Source organism: Seriola lalandi, unplaced genomic scaffold (assembly GCF_002814215.2).
Source record: "Seriola lalandi dorsalis isolate HSWRI2012SDOR001 ecotype SW California unplaced genomic scaffold, Sedor1 jcf7180002054312, whole genome shotgun sequence".
NCBI classification, from domain to species: Eukaryota; Metazoa; Chordata; class Actinopteri; order Carangiformes; family Carangidae; genus Seriola; species Seriola lalandi.
In genome coordinates this window covers 942160-958836 of record NW_019524865.1, presented here as the reverse complement: position 1 = coordinate 958836, position 16677 = coordinate 942160, and the positions used below count along the sequence as shown (strand labels likewise).

Sequence of the window (16677 nt, the reverse complement as noted above, 5' to 3'; positions counted from 1 at the left end):
TCAATGTGTCATCAACATCACTGCAGTAAAACAGAGGCAAAATCAAACAGAAGCAGTAGATTTTGCTTTTTCCAGAATACATAGAGTACAATAATACTTAAGTGCTGCTTTTGATCTCTCAAGTTCTCCTGTGGTGACGTGCACTTGAGATAAACCTAAAACTTGTCCAACTTTCAAATCCAGAACTCTGAGAGTATGCAAGGATGGGGAGGGGGAATAAAAACATCAGACGAGCCAGATTTAGCAAAAAACATGTTTAATCTCTCCTTGATGCGTGTCTATTTACACGTAATAAATCTGCAAAATAGGAAAGAGCAGGATATTTACACGGGCGTGAAACAGCCAAAACCTGTCACAGCAGCTTCAAGTCTGAAACTCTTAAAAAGGTATCAGAATTCATAAAGTATTAAAACTCTTTAAGGTATTTTTTTCTTTCTACCTCTCTCCTCTTTAATCTGTGTGTGAAGATATTTTACGTCCTATACTCCTTCTCTGAAATGTACTTTAATCAAAGTGAACTCAGCAGGTGAGGAAGCTGGAGAGTTGGAGCTGGAGGGAAGAAAAACCCACAAGTGTGGCTGTTGAGGGGGAGCAACTCAAAAATGACAGATGAACCGGGGACATATTAAGGTTGTGCGGTGGTGCGGTTTATTTCCCTTCAAATAGAGCAATGCTAGCTCTTTTTATGCTAAGCTAATCTAACCATCTCCTAACAGCTTCATACTTAAAGGACAAATTAGCATTTCTTTTATCTGCTAAGTTACTTTGTTTACAAGAGTGACAACATCAATCTTATGTCTCAGTGTTAAGGACAGAACCGGAGTCACAATGTAGTTAGCTTAGCTCAACTTAGCATGAACATTGAAAGAGCATATCATGCTCAACATCTCCAAAGCTAACTTGCTAAGAAATGTATCTTGTTTTTCCAACCCCAAACTACAAACTGTTGCATTTACTTATCTGTCTATTCCAAAGTTAAATAAATTATAAATAATTTCTTCCTCATTAGCTTGAAAGGCGTTGGTAGCTACTCCTATTTTTTCATTACATACAGAGCCAGGCAAGCTCTCACATATTATGCTGAGCTAGGTCAAACACATCCTTACTGCAGCTTTGTAAGAAATAGGTATCAACCTTCTCATTTCACGCTCAGAAAAAAGCAACTTTAAAATAAACAATAGTTGCCAAATTGTAGATTTAAATATATTTATATGACCAATCTTTAACACCTATCTTAAATCATATTCTTAAGTATTATGTAAATATACATAATTTTCAGTATGGTAAGAGGCTGACAAGGCACGGGGAACAGTTTTGTATTGCTCATTCACTGAGAGAATTTCTCCCTCCACCTCTTTCTCCCTCCTTCACCACTGTCTTTTTCTATGTGGAGAAACTGAATGCCACAGATGTAACAGAGTGGAAAATGAAGCGGTACCATGGCCTTCAAAGCACTTCCTCTGCCTTGCCCAAGTCTTTTCATCTTTTGCCCCAACAAGTGGTGAAGCAGAAAACAAGTAGATAAGCTAAGAAACAAAAGCGCCAGAGACCATGTGGGCCTTATCCCGCCATTTTTCTGAACTTTTTTTCTCTTTTTTTTCTACACCCTACAAAGTAATCCATGAGGCTTACTAACTAAGCCTCATTACATTTTCCACATCACTAAAATCATCTTTACAAGTCTTCATCAAAAGAACAATTGAGCAAGTGAATAGCAGTCAAACATCAACACAGTGGTCCACATCCTCAGACTGTTTCAGTCCTTCATTTAAATTGAACAAAATGTGTTAATGACTGTCTGTACATGGAAGTAACATCATCTCAATTTCACCATTCATCAAGCATAAAGACAAACACTAAATACCTTCAATGAGGAGGTTTTTAAGTGACTGTAAGTGAGTGCAAAATCCTTTTGTGGAAGAACTGAAAGCAGATGGATCAAAGATAATTTCTTGTCACGGAGATGTTCTCCTGATGTGGATGAATAAAGCTTTGGTCAGCGGTCCTGTATGTTGTTTTACCCTGTGTAGATCAGTGGTTCAAGTATTGTAGCACATACAGTATGTTTCATTCTGTCCAAACATGTTTATGCTGTCAGTTGAAAACATGGCATCTTAGTGTGACAAGAAAATGTACACTGGATTATTAAAGGGTTTAATAAAAAAAACAATAATCTATCAAGGGGAATTTACTTTTGTTGGACTAAAGAATTTTTTTTTTATATTTGAAAAAATATTTACCATCCTGATGACTTAAAAAGAGAAAGCTGGAGTTGGCTAAATAATTTCCAAATTTTGTGTGTTACTGAGCCACAGGGCTTCATGAAAACTGTAGGGAATATATATTGTTCATTTTTATGTGGATATAGCTCGGGAATGTTGTTTGTTTCATTAATCTGACCAACTTTTAAATTAGCATGTCAGTTAGCTAATCATCTGCAGCAGCTAACATGGCGTGGGTAGCACCTACCAGTGCCTTACTGGGACATGAAATGATAACTAAAGTTATTTCAATCTTCATTCAAAACTTCATTGTTATTTTCCAGGTTTTGAAAGACTGCTCCTCAAAAGACAAAATCCAAAGGGTCAAAGGTGCAAATTTACCACAAATGTTGACTGAAAACCACTTGCACTAAAGGGGAGTTTGCCCTATAATTTCATTCTGTAAAATAGCTGTGACTGAACAATTATCACTCAGGATATGTCAGTTATTCCATCTGGTGCTTTTGAAGTGTTGCTCACACACTTAGTCTTCTAGCTACGGGTCTTCTGTATTCAGAACAAACAAAACAATGTGATTTAGTCACTACAACTTCCACATGTATTAAACTTGTGGAATACAGATTTCTACAATTATGCCAGCTAAATTCCATTCCATTTATTTGACCTGATAATTTAGTTTTAAACCTCCCTTGATTGTAGATTTGCAATCTTAGCTTACTGTACTTATAATTACAATTCAAAAACATATGAGTGTGTTTTTCCAGATAACATTTTAAACTTAGAATAAATCCTTAATCGTGTGAATGTGAATCAGAGAAAGTTTCTAAGTGTTTGCTAGCCTAAAATCAGCATGAGCAATCAGCATGTCCCAAGAATTTGAGACAATGGAGAATGAGAACACTGGGGTGCAGGTCTCATTGCAGATGGATTGCTGCTGTGTTAGAAAAGGAGTTTCCCTTTGCTCTGCTGGATTGCACTGAAGAGCAGCACTCACTGCAATCACAATGATCCATCATCAAGATGGAAAAAAAACAAAGAAAGTAAGTTAGTAATGGCTGCCATCTCAGTTTCCTCTTCTCAAACTGTCTTAGTGTGGGCTTGTTAGCCAGAAGAAAAGATAAGTCAAAGGGTTATAGTAACTTCCAGTTTTAAATAAACCTACCAGGCCTTTCACAACAGCCCTGGTGTATCAGGTTCCTGATGTAACTTCAAAGCTCTGTGCCATTTGGACTTGCCTGAGGACTCTAGTTTCAACTGGTTAGAGGCCTTTCTACTCTACCCCAGGGAAAATAAATCTGAGGGAAGCAATGCTGAAGAGGAAGAAAATGAAAATGATTGTGAGGCATTGGTAACTGTTTCCTTTTAAAGTGACCTGTTTTACATTCTGTATCAAAAGAAACACACAGGGTTAAGTAGAGGAGTTTTTTGTTTTTTTTTTGTCTTGAATTCAACTATCTGATCTGGTTGAAGATGTGTGTGCTCTGCTTTTTACATGATGGATAACATACAGTATACATTACCCTGGTTTTGTTTAACACCTTTCAATCATTTTTTAAAATGTATTTTCTAACCTTCTTTATTAGTCTTGTAACCCTTTTACAGTCATAGGAGAAAGGAATGTCTTGTTTATGAATGCATGTTCTTCGAAGCACTGCAAGTTAACGCGGAGCAGCATGTACTTAACTTTTTTTTTTTCATACCCCTATAAAACCACAGAATGAAAAAAAGGCCTTCAACTGGTACAAAAACACTCACATAAATCAAGCTACATTTCATCATCTCTTCATAAACCACATTCACATTTCAAAAAATTGAACTTTTAGCTTTTACTGTATTAACTGCAGACTAAAAAAACAAAAAAAAACAAGCCAAAACCAGACAATACTGTTTCACTGTCTTCTGTTTCACACCAAAACTAGCCGTCATACTGGATGGCATAGCTAATAAAATGGTTCAGACAAGTGGGGAAGTCTATAAAACAAGAAGATCAAGAAGTTGCAGGGTCAAACTTAAATGACTGCCTAATTCCTCTATAGTAGTCTGCTACCATGGAGCAACGAGGCTGGCCTCCACAGAAATGACTTTTTTTTTTCATCTAAATAAGCTGACCAGGTGTATTTGGTTTCTTTAAAACAAACACAAGAGCACTGTAGGTCGGTTGGCTCACAGGTGACTTCCAAACATCATTAGTCTTTTTAGTCTCTTTGGAGCCAAAGATGTAGCACACAACGGCTCCAAGACCTCATGAAATATAGAAAGTGTCTGTAATTATATTTATGTATATATATATATGTATATATATATATATATATATAGATTTATATATATATATTTTTTTTTGCCAGTTACCTATTTTTAGACTCTCACTTTCAGTCAGTAAGCATGACAACATTTTCATCATAGCACATTTCATCTAACGAAAAGAAGTCTCTTTGCACTAAACAACATTCAAAGTAAAACATGGCACAGGACGACTTTTTCCTTGTGTTTTCATAATTTTTCATCTTGGAAATATCAAATCCTCTTCTCGAACTTATCTTTTGTACATTTAAATGGAAAACATTTTTTTCAACTTTTCATTTGTTTTAAAAACAAAAGGTTTGTATTTATATATCTATATATATTCATATATCCTCTTCTCTCTTTTGATTTAGCTTTGTTGTGCAAATTCAGCAGTAACACAAGTGGCACAGCACTGGGGAGAGTAGGCAGTTTTCAGGGGGAGAAACAGAATTGAATGCAATAACAAATCAAATGCAGAGTTCTGAAACTGAAAATGTCCTTTGATTGACTACAGTGGAGTTCTTGTTGATGAGAGAGTTGGAGAGTCAGTACTGGAGGAAGAGTTTCCCTGCAAAGTCCTTCCTCCTGGTTGCCCTGCAGTGGCAGCAACCTATGTGCTGCCAAGCATCCACCCTGCCGAAGTGTCTCTGAGCAACACACTGAATCTCTACCAGCTCCATGGCTGCTGCTCTGTAGCCTGACCTCTGACCTGCCCGCCGAGGGCAGAAACAGAAAAAAGAAAGGGCTCAAGTATCGAGATATATATATCCTGGATTTTTATTGGCTCACAGTTTGAACCATAGCCTGTGGCTGTGGAAAGCTACCAGCTGGTGACTGGTACCTTTCCATTAGCATCTCAGCTCTGTATCCAGCTAGATGAGTTATTGGTCACCACTGTGCATGTACCGCTCCTGATTGTGGCCAAAGTACCCAACTGCTACTCCCATAGGAGTCTCGACGTGATGAGGGCCTTGATGAAAATAAAGGCTCTCCTGAGCTGAGGTCCATATTTGATGAAACTGAGGGTGAGTTTGATTTGGTTGTTCATGGCAGGGTTGGTGGCTCAGAGGGAAAAAAAAAAAAAGAACTAAAAACAACAAAACGCCAACCCGCCCGGAGGGGCCGTAGTTCCAAACTCTGCTGTCTCTCCAGTGTGCTGCTGCTGCTGAGTGCTTGTGTCCTTGCAGTCTTTTTCTGCTGCTGTTGGTTGTTTGTTTGTGAGGGTGATGACGACAGACTTCAAATGTCGAGGGTCAAAATGTCACGGGCATCAAAGGTTGTCAGGGAAGGCGTGTTGGTTGGCCAGTTCTCCAATAGCCCAGGCGTGCGGTTGGCCGGTCCTCAGCTAGCCAGGGCCATGGTGTCGATCACCTGCTCCAGCTTGCCACGTAGCCGCTGTCTGCGCGACTGTTCATCCTTCTGTAACGCTGAGAGGATCTGGACACAGATATGGAAAAAGATAGCTGTTATCAGTTCTTTCATTGCTGTAGCACGCAGCACACTTCAGCTCTTTAGCAGAGAGAGTGCTCTGATGCTAATTTCAGCTTCCCTGTTAGTGATTACATTTTAAACAGAGGTTGGCGGCCAGGTGTTAGGGCTAGTGAGATGTCCACAATGGCATGTTCAGGGCCACTGGGAGTGTGTACAGGAGTGTGTGTGTGTGTGTGTGTGTGTGTGTGTGTGTGTGTGTGTTTTATTTTGTGTGCCATGAACAAGGGAGGGAGGAGCTGGTACAGTATGTGCAAAAAGACTGTATTTATGTGCGCATTTGTCTTCTCATAATGATGTGTGTATGTGCACTAGCATGTGTATGCGACTGTGTACATTTAAGTGCGTGTTTGTGCGTGCGTGTGAGGTCAGGGCATGTGTTAGAGGCGACAGGGATTGTGCAGCTGCCTACATCTGGATAATAGGCTGTAATGAAGGGGAGCATTTGGTTTGAATGGAGCCACCTGCAACCAGCCAACATAACTACTGTAATACTGCTGCTATGGAGGGATGGAGAGGAGGGGAGGGAAAGAGGCTGAGACAACTTATCTTTCACCACACAAAAGCCTGTTAAAGTTGGGAAAAGCAGAGGTTGAAAAGGACATATGGCTGTCCATCAGAAGCCGGAGGAGGAGGGTAAAAGTCGAGAGGGGGGTATGAACCGCAGTGACTCATGGGAGGAGAAAATAAGGGGATGGAGAGGACGAAGGATAATGAGGCAGGAAAGGAGAGAAGAAGGGATAAGGAGACAGAGGAAAGATTAAATAGCTAGGGGGACATTTCTTTGTCATTTCAGTTGTGTGTGTACAGAGTCTTAATGGGTTAGAGTAGGGTGCATGCTACAGATTTAAGGCTACATTATCAGTCCACTTAAAATAGGACATTTAGCACACACACATACACACACTCTTTCAGCAGAAGCAAATAACACACACACAATTTAATTTGCAAGTATTCACAAGTCACTACTCTGTCTTATACTCTGGTTGGAAACACTGTGCTGTGAGTCACAATTTACAGCTTGACCACATAAAGGAAAAGTTCAACATTTTGTTAAATATGCTTATTTGCTTTCTTGCCCAGAGTTAGATGAAAAGAATCGATATCACTCGCATGTCTGAGCGCCAAATATAAAGTTGTTCACAGCAGCTGGCTAGCCTAGCTTAGCACAGACTGGAAAGGGGGAAGACTCTAGCCTGGCTTTGTCTGAAGGTAACAAAATCCACCTACCAGCACTTCTAAAGCTTGTAAATTAACATGTTATATATTGTTTCTTTAATTCGTTTGAACACTTCATACAGTATACAGATAGAAGAATGGTAATGATCTTTTCATCTAACTCCACTCTACAGCAGCAACTGTAGTGATAGTTCGCTGTGTCGTTCTTGTCCATACAATGTGCAGAGGATTTTACGGTCTGAAGGAGCACTGAAGGGAGGGATGTATTTGTTTTTCTGTTGAACAGTCAATTGAAAAGTCTTTCTCCAGCATTGCTTACTCTACCTTTAACTCTCAGCAAGGAACCTTATTAGCATATTTCCTGAAATGTCAAACTATTCCTTTAACAGATGAACCACAGACATGCAGAAATGTCAAGTTTTTAATCAAGCAGCAGCAGTAGGATACTGTACATGCAGGTCTTTGGGAAAAAAAAAAAAATCACATAAATTCAATGAAGCTCCATTAGGCCCATAATGTGTTGAGCTCATGCCTTAATGTGCATCCTAATGGTGATAATACCTTCCAGCCTGTACTGATGTGGACTGGTTATCAGTGTAATTGAATTAAAATGACCTCATGGTATTAGTCAAGCCAAGTGAAGGGAGGGGGGCAGGTTGGGGACGACAAAACAGCACACCCTGCTATCAAATAATTCCAGCACTGGATTCTGTTTGATTATATTGCACATCCAGTGGGAGCTCACCTCGTCTTTGTATTTGATGATGTAGGAGTAGATCTCATGAAGTGCAGACATGCTGTTGAACTGGCTGAGGTGCAGGCGGGACTGCTCTGCTAGGTAGGCACTCATGTCCTGATCACTGATGGCTGGCATACGGGAGATATCGGAGTAATACCTGGAAGAGAGATCAAGCAGAGGTTTGAAGAATCATTTGCAAGCTTGACTTACAAGTCTGGAATTATTGGTAGTTAGATATTATGAATGCAAACATTGGGCGCTGGTGACCAGGAGGACTGATGCAGTTCAAACTTCCATGCCCAGTATTGAGCTGATGTTTCAGTGTCATGCTCAAGGGCACTTTAGCTGGACAAATGGACACGTGAGAGAAATTACTGCATCACTACAAAGCTGAGGAGTGGACTGTATATCACAAACTATAAATTGCCACAGTCTCCCCCCTTTGTTTGTGAGTTACAGCGTTGAATAATGGCTGGAAGTGTTTTTGCAGAACATAATGTGTTGTCATCACGTCATCATTTTGTCCTATTAAACATTTGTGTTAAATCGTGTCATAATAAACGCACAAATTCTTGAGTTATGGCCAAAAATGGTGCATGAAATTGAAATGAAATGTAATCAAGGCTTTCCTGAGATATAGCATTTACGCAAATGACATGGAGGGACATGGTGCATTGTATTATTATTATTATTGTTATTGTTATTATTATTATTACTACTACAGCTACTACTACTACTGGAGCACTATGGTGAAGAGGGAGCTGAGCTAGAAGGCAAAGCTTTCGATCATAGTAATGAGCTTTGGTAAGTGACCTAAAGAATGGGTTAGCGAATACATAAGGACCTAAATGCCTTTCTAAGTCAAGGCTCAAAAGAAAATATCAATAATAACATAATAACACTGGGGAGAGCCTTTTTTTTTTTTTTTTAATTACATATAAGGTTCATCTTCCCTTCCCACCCTAATAATTTCTGTACAGTCCCTAATCCTGACTTCACTTATTGAGGTCCATTCTGTATGAGCAACAGCAACCTTCCCATTATCGACTCAGTGTTGTTGGCTGCAGCAGAGGAGCAAAAAGCCCAGTGAATGTGAGGCAAGCAGTTAACAATTCAGTATATTAAGAATATATCCCAATATTGAGCTGTACCTCAACCTGTTTCCAGAATCCATATCTCTACTATCTCAAGGTTTACTGCAGCGGGGCAGGCTGGGGTTGAGTGTGGGTTAGGAGGCATAATAGAAACGAGGTTTAACTGCACCCAATTAACCCTCACCTATAAATCCTTATCTCATACTGCCTCCAAATGCTCTCTGAAAGCCTTAGGACTTACTGTAGCACATTCAAGTATGTTGTTCTTTAAGTGTTGCACCGGCAAGAAGAAAAAGGGGATTGAACTTTGGACATGTCATTTACTTTTCAGCTAAATTCCTTACTCAGATTATTTTTGTTTCACACGTAATTATTCCCATCGACAGTAGCTGTTTTCTGCCCTGTGAATGCGATATCTTGGAAATTTGGGTATCGGTAAAATCTCAACATCACTGCGTGCTGTGGGAGCAACCGCAAAGCACATTGCCAAACAAGGAGTCTGGGAAGTAGCAGTCTAGGAAAGCTCCTTAGCGATTATTGGACACTTCCCAAAAAGCGGAAAAGACAAGTGTTGCAAGCGTCAGCGGTGCATAACTTATATTGAGTTTAGTTAAACATTCTGGCACTGAATAAAAGATGTAGGGTGAGGCAGAGGGAGCCTCTGTTTGGAGAGAGAGGCCAAACAGTTTCTACGAATCCTTGATGTTTCCTTTCTTCACAATATCGGTCTTTGACCTGAATTCACAAGGTTCAAAATGTCACAGACAGAACTGATAGTACTGATACCTTTACGCTGTGTGTACTATACATTATAATCCTGGAGCAAGATTTCTGTACAGGACATTACAGGACATAAATGCTTTATACTAATTTAATCCAGCTCTATACACTTCAGTGAAATTATTTAAATGATCAAAATAAAGTTCAACCTGTTGTGTTCCTTTTATATCACAGTTGTGGTTTCCTTAACATTGTGTAACGAGTGTAATAACTTTGATCTCATGTCTCTCACTTTTCTTTGCAGACACTTTTGCCATATCGTGAACCTTTTCAGCTGAGAGCAGTCTGTCTGCAGATTGCAGGGGGGGGGGGGGCTAACTCAAAGTGTGCATAACATTAAGTTGTCCAAATCACACAGAACCACACGAGATGTCAATACGAGATGTTGTCGGCAAGATTGCTGGTCGTGACAAGAGAGCGGTAGCTGCTGGACATAAGGACAAAAAATACTGTTTTAAGCCCGTTTCTCCATGATTTCATGAATAACTTTCACTAATGTATACAAAGAAAAACAGTACTATAAAAGTAATGATTTCCAACAACTCCACATAAAATATTATAAGTTACAATTTACTGTGATTAACTATCATTTGCCATCTATTCATATTCTACATCCCCCTCCTCCACCACTTCCTCCCCCCCTTGCCAGTAGATGAGTGTGCCTCTCTGCTTAGGACTGAGAGTGAGCAGCTAGCCGCCGTGCTGACCGGTAAAAATGGTATCTGTCGCATTTTCATCTGCGGGTTGGTGCTCCTGTCATTGTCGTAGCCTCCGTGTGAGACACGTCGGTCACTGAATGTGTTTTTAAAAACTTATTCAGTGGGCCAGCGTGGCAGCTAGCAGCTGGTTAGCATGGCTGTCTTGCTTAAATCCCTTTAACACTGGATTGGGAGGCACAGCCGCATGACGTAATATGAAGTGGGTGGAAATGGGTTCCTGTTGTTTTCAGCTTACCCCAGCTCATAAGGATATACTGCGGATATACTGGTAATCTCTAGTTGAGTGCAGTTGATCTGAATGTCATTTTGTTTCGGTTAAACGTTGACTTACCTCTCCACCCAGTTTTTGTAGTTAGGGATGTCTTTAGCGTAGAGAAGCTTATTTGAAGGCGAGTCTTTTCCTAGTTTGTGTTCTGACGTTGAACAGGAGTCCATGAAGGTCTGGGCCACCACAGACAGACAGGCGTCCGTGATGCTATTCTTATGGATGTCAAATACAAACTGGGGGTTCTTGATCACGTTCACCCAGAACCGCAGAGGAAGACTGGAGAAGCCAAGAAAAATACAGAGTAAGCATGCAGTAATTAAATGTGACCTGGTAATAGCCTATATTACCACGCCCCTTGTGACAGCTGTCTTACACCATCATTTAAGATGATTGATTGCCTTGCCTCAATTGCTTAATTTACTATTGTACATATAGAACTATTTCATTTCCAGCACTGATTAGTGCATTGTGTGCATTTAACCTTGTTTTTCCTAATGGTTCATACGGTCTTTATTTTAATCTTGCTGAGTAGGTACTATGGCCCTCAGGCAGTGTAGCAGCTGACTGGTAGAAAATGTAGTTTGTCAGAATTTTATACAAAGATCATCTAAATGCTGTGCAAATATAGCAAAACCTGTTTTCATGAAATAAAAGGAAATAAATAATGTATGGAAACAAATATTGCAATACCAGTCTGAAGATGTTATTAAATCACCCAGTAAATTATGACCAAGCATCCGACAGCAACTATTTAAATTTTCTATGCATTTTGCAGACCTAGATTTATTGATTTAATGACTTTGGTATTTACTCTCCAGACATTAGCAGACGGGCTATAGAACACTACCATTATCAGCACATCCTATTCCATAAAATATTCATTTTCATGGCCATTTAAAGATACTTTGACCACGAATTCCACCCTCCATCAGTGATTACCAAGCCGCCAGAAACACAATGATTTAGACCCCAAAATGCAGAGAATGTCCCCTTTTTGGCTAAAACATTCTTAACAAAAGAAATGAATAAAACTACGTATAACACAATGATAATGTCAGTCTTTGCATGATAACACCCTGTAATATTGGGTCTAATATTGGGATGTAAATAAATAAGTCAGCAAATAGTAAGAAAATCCCATCAAAATTTCCTAAAGCCAAAGGTGATGTGATGAAATTGCCTGTTTTGTCTGACCGACAGGTTTAATATCACATAAGACAAAGAAAAGCAACTTCAGAATGACTTGAATATATACTTAAAAGTCACCAAACATATTATTGTTGTATTTTTCATTTGTGAATGGGCTGCCATCTTGGAAACTGTATCCAGTTTCTATAATACATGTACATCCATGGTAATCATCATTTCAGTTGCTCCAGGTAAAACAGAGAGAAACCCTCCCACTTACCAGTTGCTCTTCCAGGTATGCCGTACGTCGTAGTCTGTGATGGAGTGTTTGTCGGCCTGCTCGTCCAGGAAGTCAAACATGTATTTGATAGCCAGTGGCAGCGCACTGCCTCTGTGGGCCGTGCTGAAGATGGTCTCGAACAGGTCGTCCACAAACTTCTGTAACGTACCCTGAGTGACAGAAAGAGGAAAACGAGAAAAACAAAAGAATTGAAATTAATGAAAAATAAATAAATAAATTAAAAAAATGTGAGTTCTGCAATTTCCATGTTTTTTGTGGGGGAATAAATCGAATACCAGTTTGAATACCAGTTGACACGGTGTATAAACAGCAACCTGTACTGTATGTACCACCATAACTTGTTGTAATTGTTTGCTGTGCAGCAATATATGGTCAAAATGGCTTTGTCTTGGACATTAAGGTTTTAAATTATTATACAGAAGCATTTTGTTGGCAGTTTGTCTCTGATTTTCTTTTGACATTTTCAGACAGATCATATTGTCTTATTATGGCAGCTTGCTGTGACCTTTGTTTTAGTGTGTTTTTTGTTTGTGTTTTTATTACTTACATTGATTTTGGTCATTCATGTGTTAAGCATTTTTGTGCTGCTGTTAATGACCAATCCACACATCTCCCCACCCAAAATCAAATATACTTTATTTTCAAATCTACTCGTTAATTAAAGGGACAAGAGGAACATGTCATGCAACCTCAGGGACAAGGTGGAGAATGACCACAAACATAGTTTCACAGTGTTGTACGACAGAATATAGTGCACCATTTCCAGCCACTTGTACCGACAGCACCTGAATGGGCCATAAGTGTTTAGATTTTTAGTATGAATGGCCCCACTGGGAATCAGAGTAATAAATCTGGCTCTTGCGACTGCCTCTCTCCCCACTGAGCTCTGCAGAATCACAAACAGGAACCCCAGCTCTTGGATTGGGATGGTGCTTTCCTCCAATGACGATGCTTCAGCATAATTACATCAAATGTAGCTAAGTGAATTTCCCTAACAACACATTTGTTTCCCTGACTTCTCCATCTGGCAGAATCTATTACTGGGGAAATGTTTAGGGATCGTATTTAGTCAGTCGTCGTGAAATGGAACAGGAATGATTTCTGTCCCAGTCGCGGATCAAAGTATTGAGATCTGCATAGATGAGACGCCCGGGCAGGCCGACGCAGAAAGACAGCCATGGAGAGACAGGGACAAGATGAGCTTCTCAATTGCACTTGCCTCTCTGTTTTTTCATCATGCATGGCCAAATCTTCAATCCCTCAACAAATTACCTGTCGCCCGACACCTCCTGTATCTGCCTCCCTGAACTCTGCACCACAAGCCCACCTTTTATTAATCTGTTTTTTCTTATTACGAGTGGAAATTGAAAAGCCAGCTTGCTTGTAAGTGCTGCCCATTGCTATATTTCCCTCCCCCTCGTACAATTAGGGAAGAGACAGTGAACTGAGAGATGCTGAAGGAGAAAAGGAGAGACAGCTGGATTGGCTCATGCTGCATGTTTTCTAAGATGGAGAGCATGGTTATGGGTCTGGTTGTGTGTGTGTTTATGTGTGTGTGTATGTGTAATTCAGGTACTACTGGTGTTGTGGGGACCTACATCTGTTTACACTGTCAAATTATGAGGACTGTTCTTCTTTATGGGAACAAAAAGCAAGTCCCCCTTAATGTAAAGCATTCAATTTTATGGTGAAGACGTGTTATAAGATTAAGTTAAGGTTCATGTTGAGGTTAGGTCATGGAGACATGACAGTGTGTATGTGTGTGTGCGTGTGTGTGTGTGTGTGTGTGTGTGTTCTCCTTCAGCCTATCTCTACCACCATTGTGCCTGTGGTCAAGCACATGATAAATGCTTCACTGGCTTTGGTTGCAATACCTACAGTGTTAAAGCTCTGGTCCCTTCAGTGCTGGTTACTCCGTTGAATAACTCTAAACCCATCTCTAGTTGAGAAATACAGGCCGGTCTCAGATTTCCTCTCACAAACCAAACCAGGATGGTCTCAGGTGCAACTGAGTCCAGCTAGGCTTGGGCAGTATCTATTTTTTTTTTACTTATATATATGTGGTAAAAAAAAACAATAAAAAAACCAACAACAACAAAAAAAAGTACTTTACGCCCTCGCTGTCTTACTTTTGTAGCGAGCAGCCTGGTCAGGTAGATCTCAGAGACCATCTTGCTGCCTCGGTCGCCCTCCCTCTGGTCCGAGTGGTCGTGGTTCTTCACCAGATGCCACAGTTTGGTGCCACTCTCCAGGTCAGGGGTGATCATGGGCGTTCGGGATCGTAGGCTGTCTGGACTGCTGGCTGTCCTCAGCATACTCTCTAAACCCAGACACACAAGACACAATTATGTCAGGTTCCCATAGAAACCTTGTGAAAAAAGCAAATTTTCCTTGTTAGGGGCGTTTTACCAGACCAACAATCACCCAAAACACAGTGTGTTTCTGTAATACCCCCCCCCCCCCTTTTCCTCTGTCATCTGTGTCGCTTTCATTATTCATGGTGTGAGCGTCGACGTTGATTAGAGTGAAGCAAATCATCTATGACATATCCTATGCATATCCATTTAGGAATGAGGGGGTGGGGGGGTATAACCAGGGAGGTGAGGTGCACAGGGGGAGATGAGGATCTGCTGAGTAGATGTTGCTCCTCGGGAAGAAGGAACAACAGCTAAATGGATAGAAGAGGTGGAGGGATAAAAAAAAAAAAAAGAGAACGAGATGCTGATGCATGTTGCAATCCCTTTATGTTTGGTGAAAGGATGTAGAGAGGAGGGGAAAGACTGAATGTGTGTATGTGTGTGTGGGGGTGACAGGAAAGACAGGGGAGGGTGGGGTAAATGCACAGAAAGACAAAAAGGTCAGGGGAGAGAGGGGTGAAATGGAGAGTAATGGGAGAGCAGAGGACAGAAAAGTGAAAGAGGCTGAGTGGGGTGATGTTGCTCTTGCCAGCGGGGAACTGAGTGGCTCTGATTCCAAACCTATCATGGCCACTGTCTGTTCATAAACACGCATACACTCACACACCCACACGATCACAGTCGAACCAAAAAGCGAAGATGAACAAGCAACCACACATTTAAAAAAAATAATAATAATGTATTCAGTGTGAAGCAAAGCAGCTGCAGCGGTGCGTTTCAACAGTGTGAGAAACTGAATTTACCCAAACTACATTTCTCCTCATTAGTCCATCACTCAGTGTAGGAGTGGTGTGATACACTGATTCCTATGCTTACAAACTTATTCAAATCAAGCTGCCTCCATATAGATACAGCACAATTTGAGATATTTGTCGAGAAATTCGACTTGAAGCAGCCATTTTCTGTATCAACACTTGATCTCATGACTACTTGTAGATATACTTGAATTAATCGGGAAGTCACACTGAGATTGAGATCTCATGTACAAGTGAGACCCGAGTGCAGAAAATAAAAGAAATAACAAAAATAAATATCAATAGCAGAGATACAAAATTTCATTGATTTAAATATACATTCATATATTCCTATAAACAATGATCAGAGTGTGTATTATTGTAGTTTTCCTATTGAGAGCCATATTGTTTAACCCCTTGTACACTGTTGCTCCGTGTCTCCTGGATGTATAAACAGACAGCTGTTTGCTGCTGTGACATATTTACCATACGAACTTAAAAGATGATAATATGTCAGCGTCGTGTTTGCAGCTTGTTTCTGCAGCGTCCAAGTGGCCAACAAAAACAGTTATTACATGGTGTTTTTCGGTAGCCAATCAGATTTCGCCACAATCTCAACCTGTCCAACTTTAAAATCTGTTTTCCTCTCTGAGTCCACTCCTCATCCCATTCACTTCTTCTCCTCTCTTGTTTTGTACATTTCAATAAAGGTTTATTCGCTGACAGGCTCCACAACTGTCACCAGCATCTGAAAAAACTGGACATGTCCAATTTCATACCACACACAAAAAATAAAAAATAAATTCTACTCAAATGTTTGATTTTAGTCATCGGTAGTTTTAAAGGAAATCCAGTCGCCTTGGGACGACAGCAGACCAGTGACAGCTGTGTGTATGTGAGGGTCATTACCACTTAGTATCAGACAAGGGCCCAGTTTTTTTACTACAGAGTAATTTATCTTCTATATAGTTTAATTTTCTAGTGAAGGTATACCATATTGATATTGGGCCTGTGTTTATCTGTCTATCTAACTGCCAGGTGTCCTTTCTCTCTCTCTCTCTCTGTCTCTCTCTCTGTCTCTCTCCCTCGCTTCTCTTTCACTCATTCAGCTGGGGATCAAGGTGTCTACTTTAATGCCTGTCATTTACAGACTGCTTGGAAATAGCCGTGGAATAGCCTTGGCCTGGGCTGATAGCGATGGATAAAAAAGGATTGCTATTCACTCAGAGGGAGGTGAAAAAAAAAAAAAAAATGGAGGCCAATCATGGCAACGATAAACAAAGAGAAAGAGCGAATGAAAGCGAGTTAGGGGGTGATGGGGGGGG

The 16677-nt window shown here is 40.3% G+C and overlaps 1 protein-coding gene across 1 annotated transcript in view; it reads right to left on the bottom strand.

Annotated features, from left to right (window-relative positions):
* Window positions 1-239: 239 nt before the first annotated feature.
* LOC111655265 (plexin-A1-like) overlaps window positions 240-16677 on the bottom strand; it is a 254910-nt gene continuing 238472 nt past the window's right edge. Inside the window, exons 29-33 of the mRNA XM_023406597.2 lie at window positions 14331-14521; window positions 12181-12350; window positions 10836-11048; window positions 7918-8068; window positions 240-5942 (exon numbers count right to left, since the gene is read on the bottom strand). Of these exons, the coding sequence (XP_023262365.1) occupies window positions 5847-5942; window positions 7918-8068; window positions 10836-11048; window positions 12181-12350; window positions 14331-14521 (821 nt within the window). The 3' untranslated portion in view covers window positions 240-5846. The remainder of the gene's footprint in view (window positions 5943-7917; window positions 8069-10835; window positions 11049-12180; window positions 12351-14330; window positions 14522-16677) is intronic.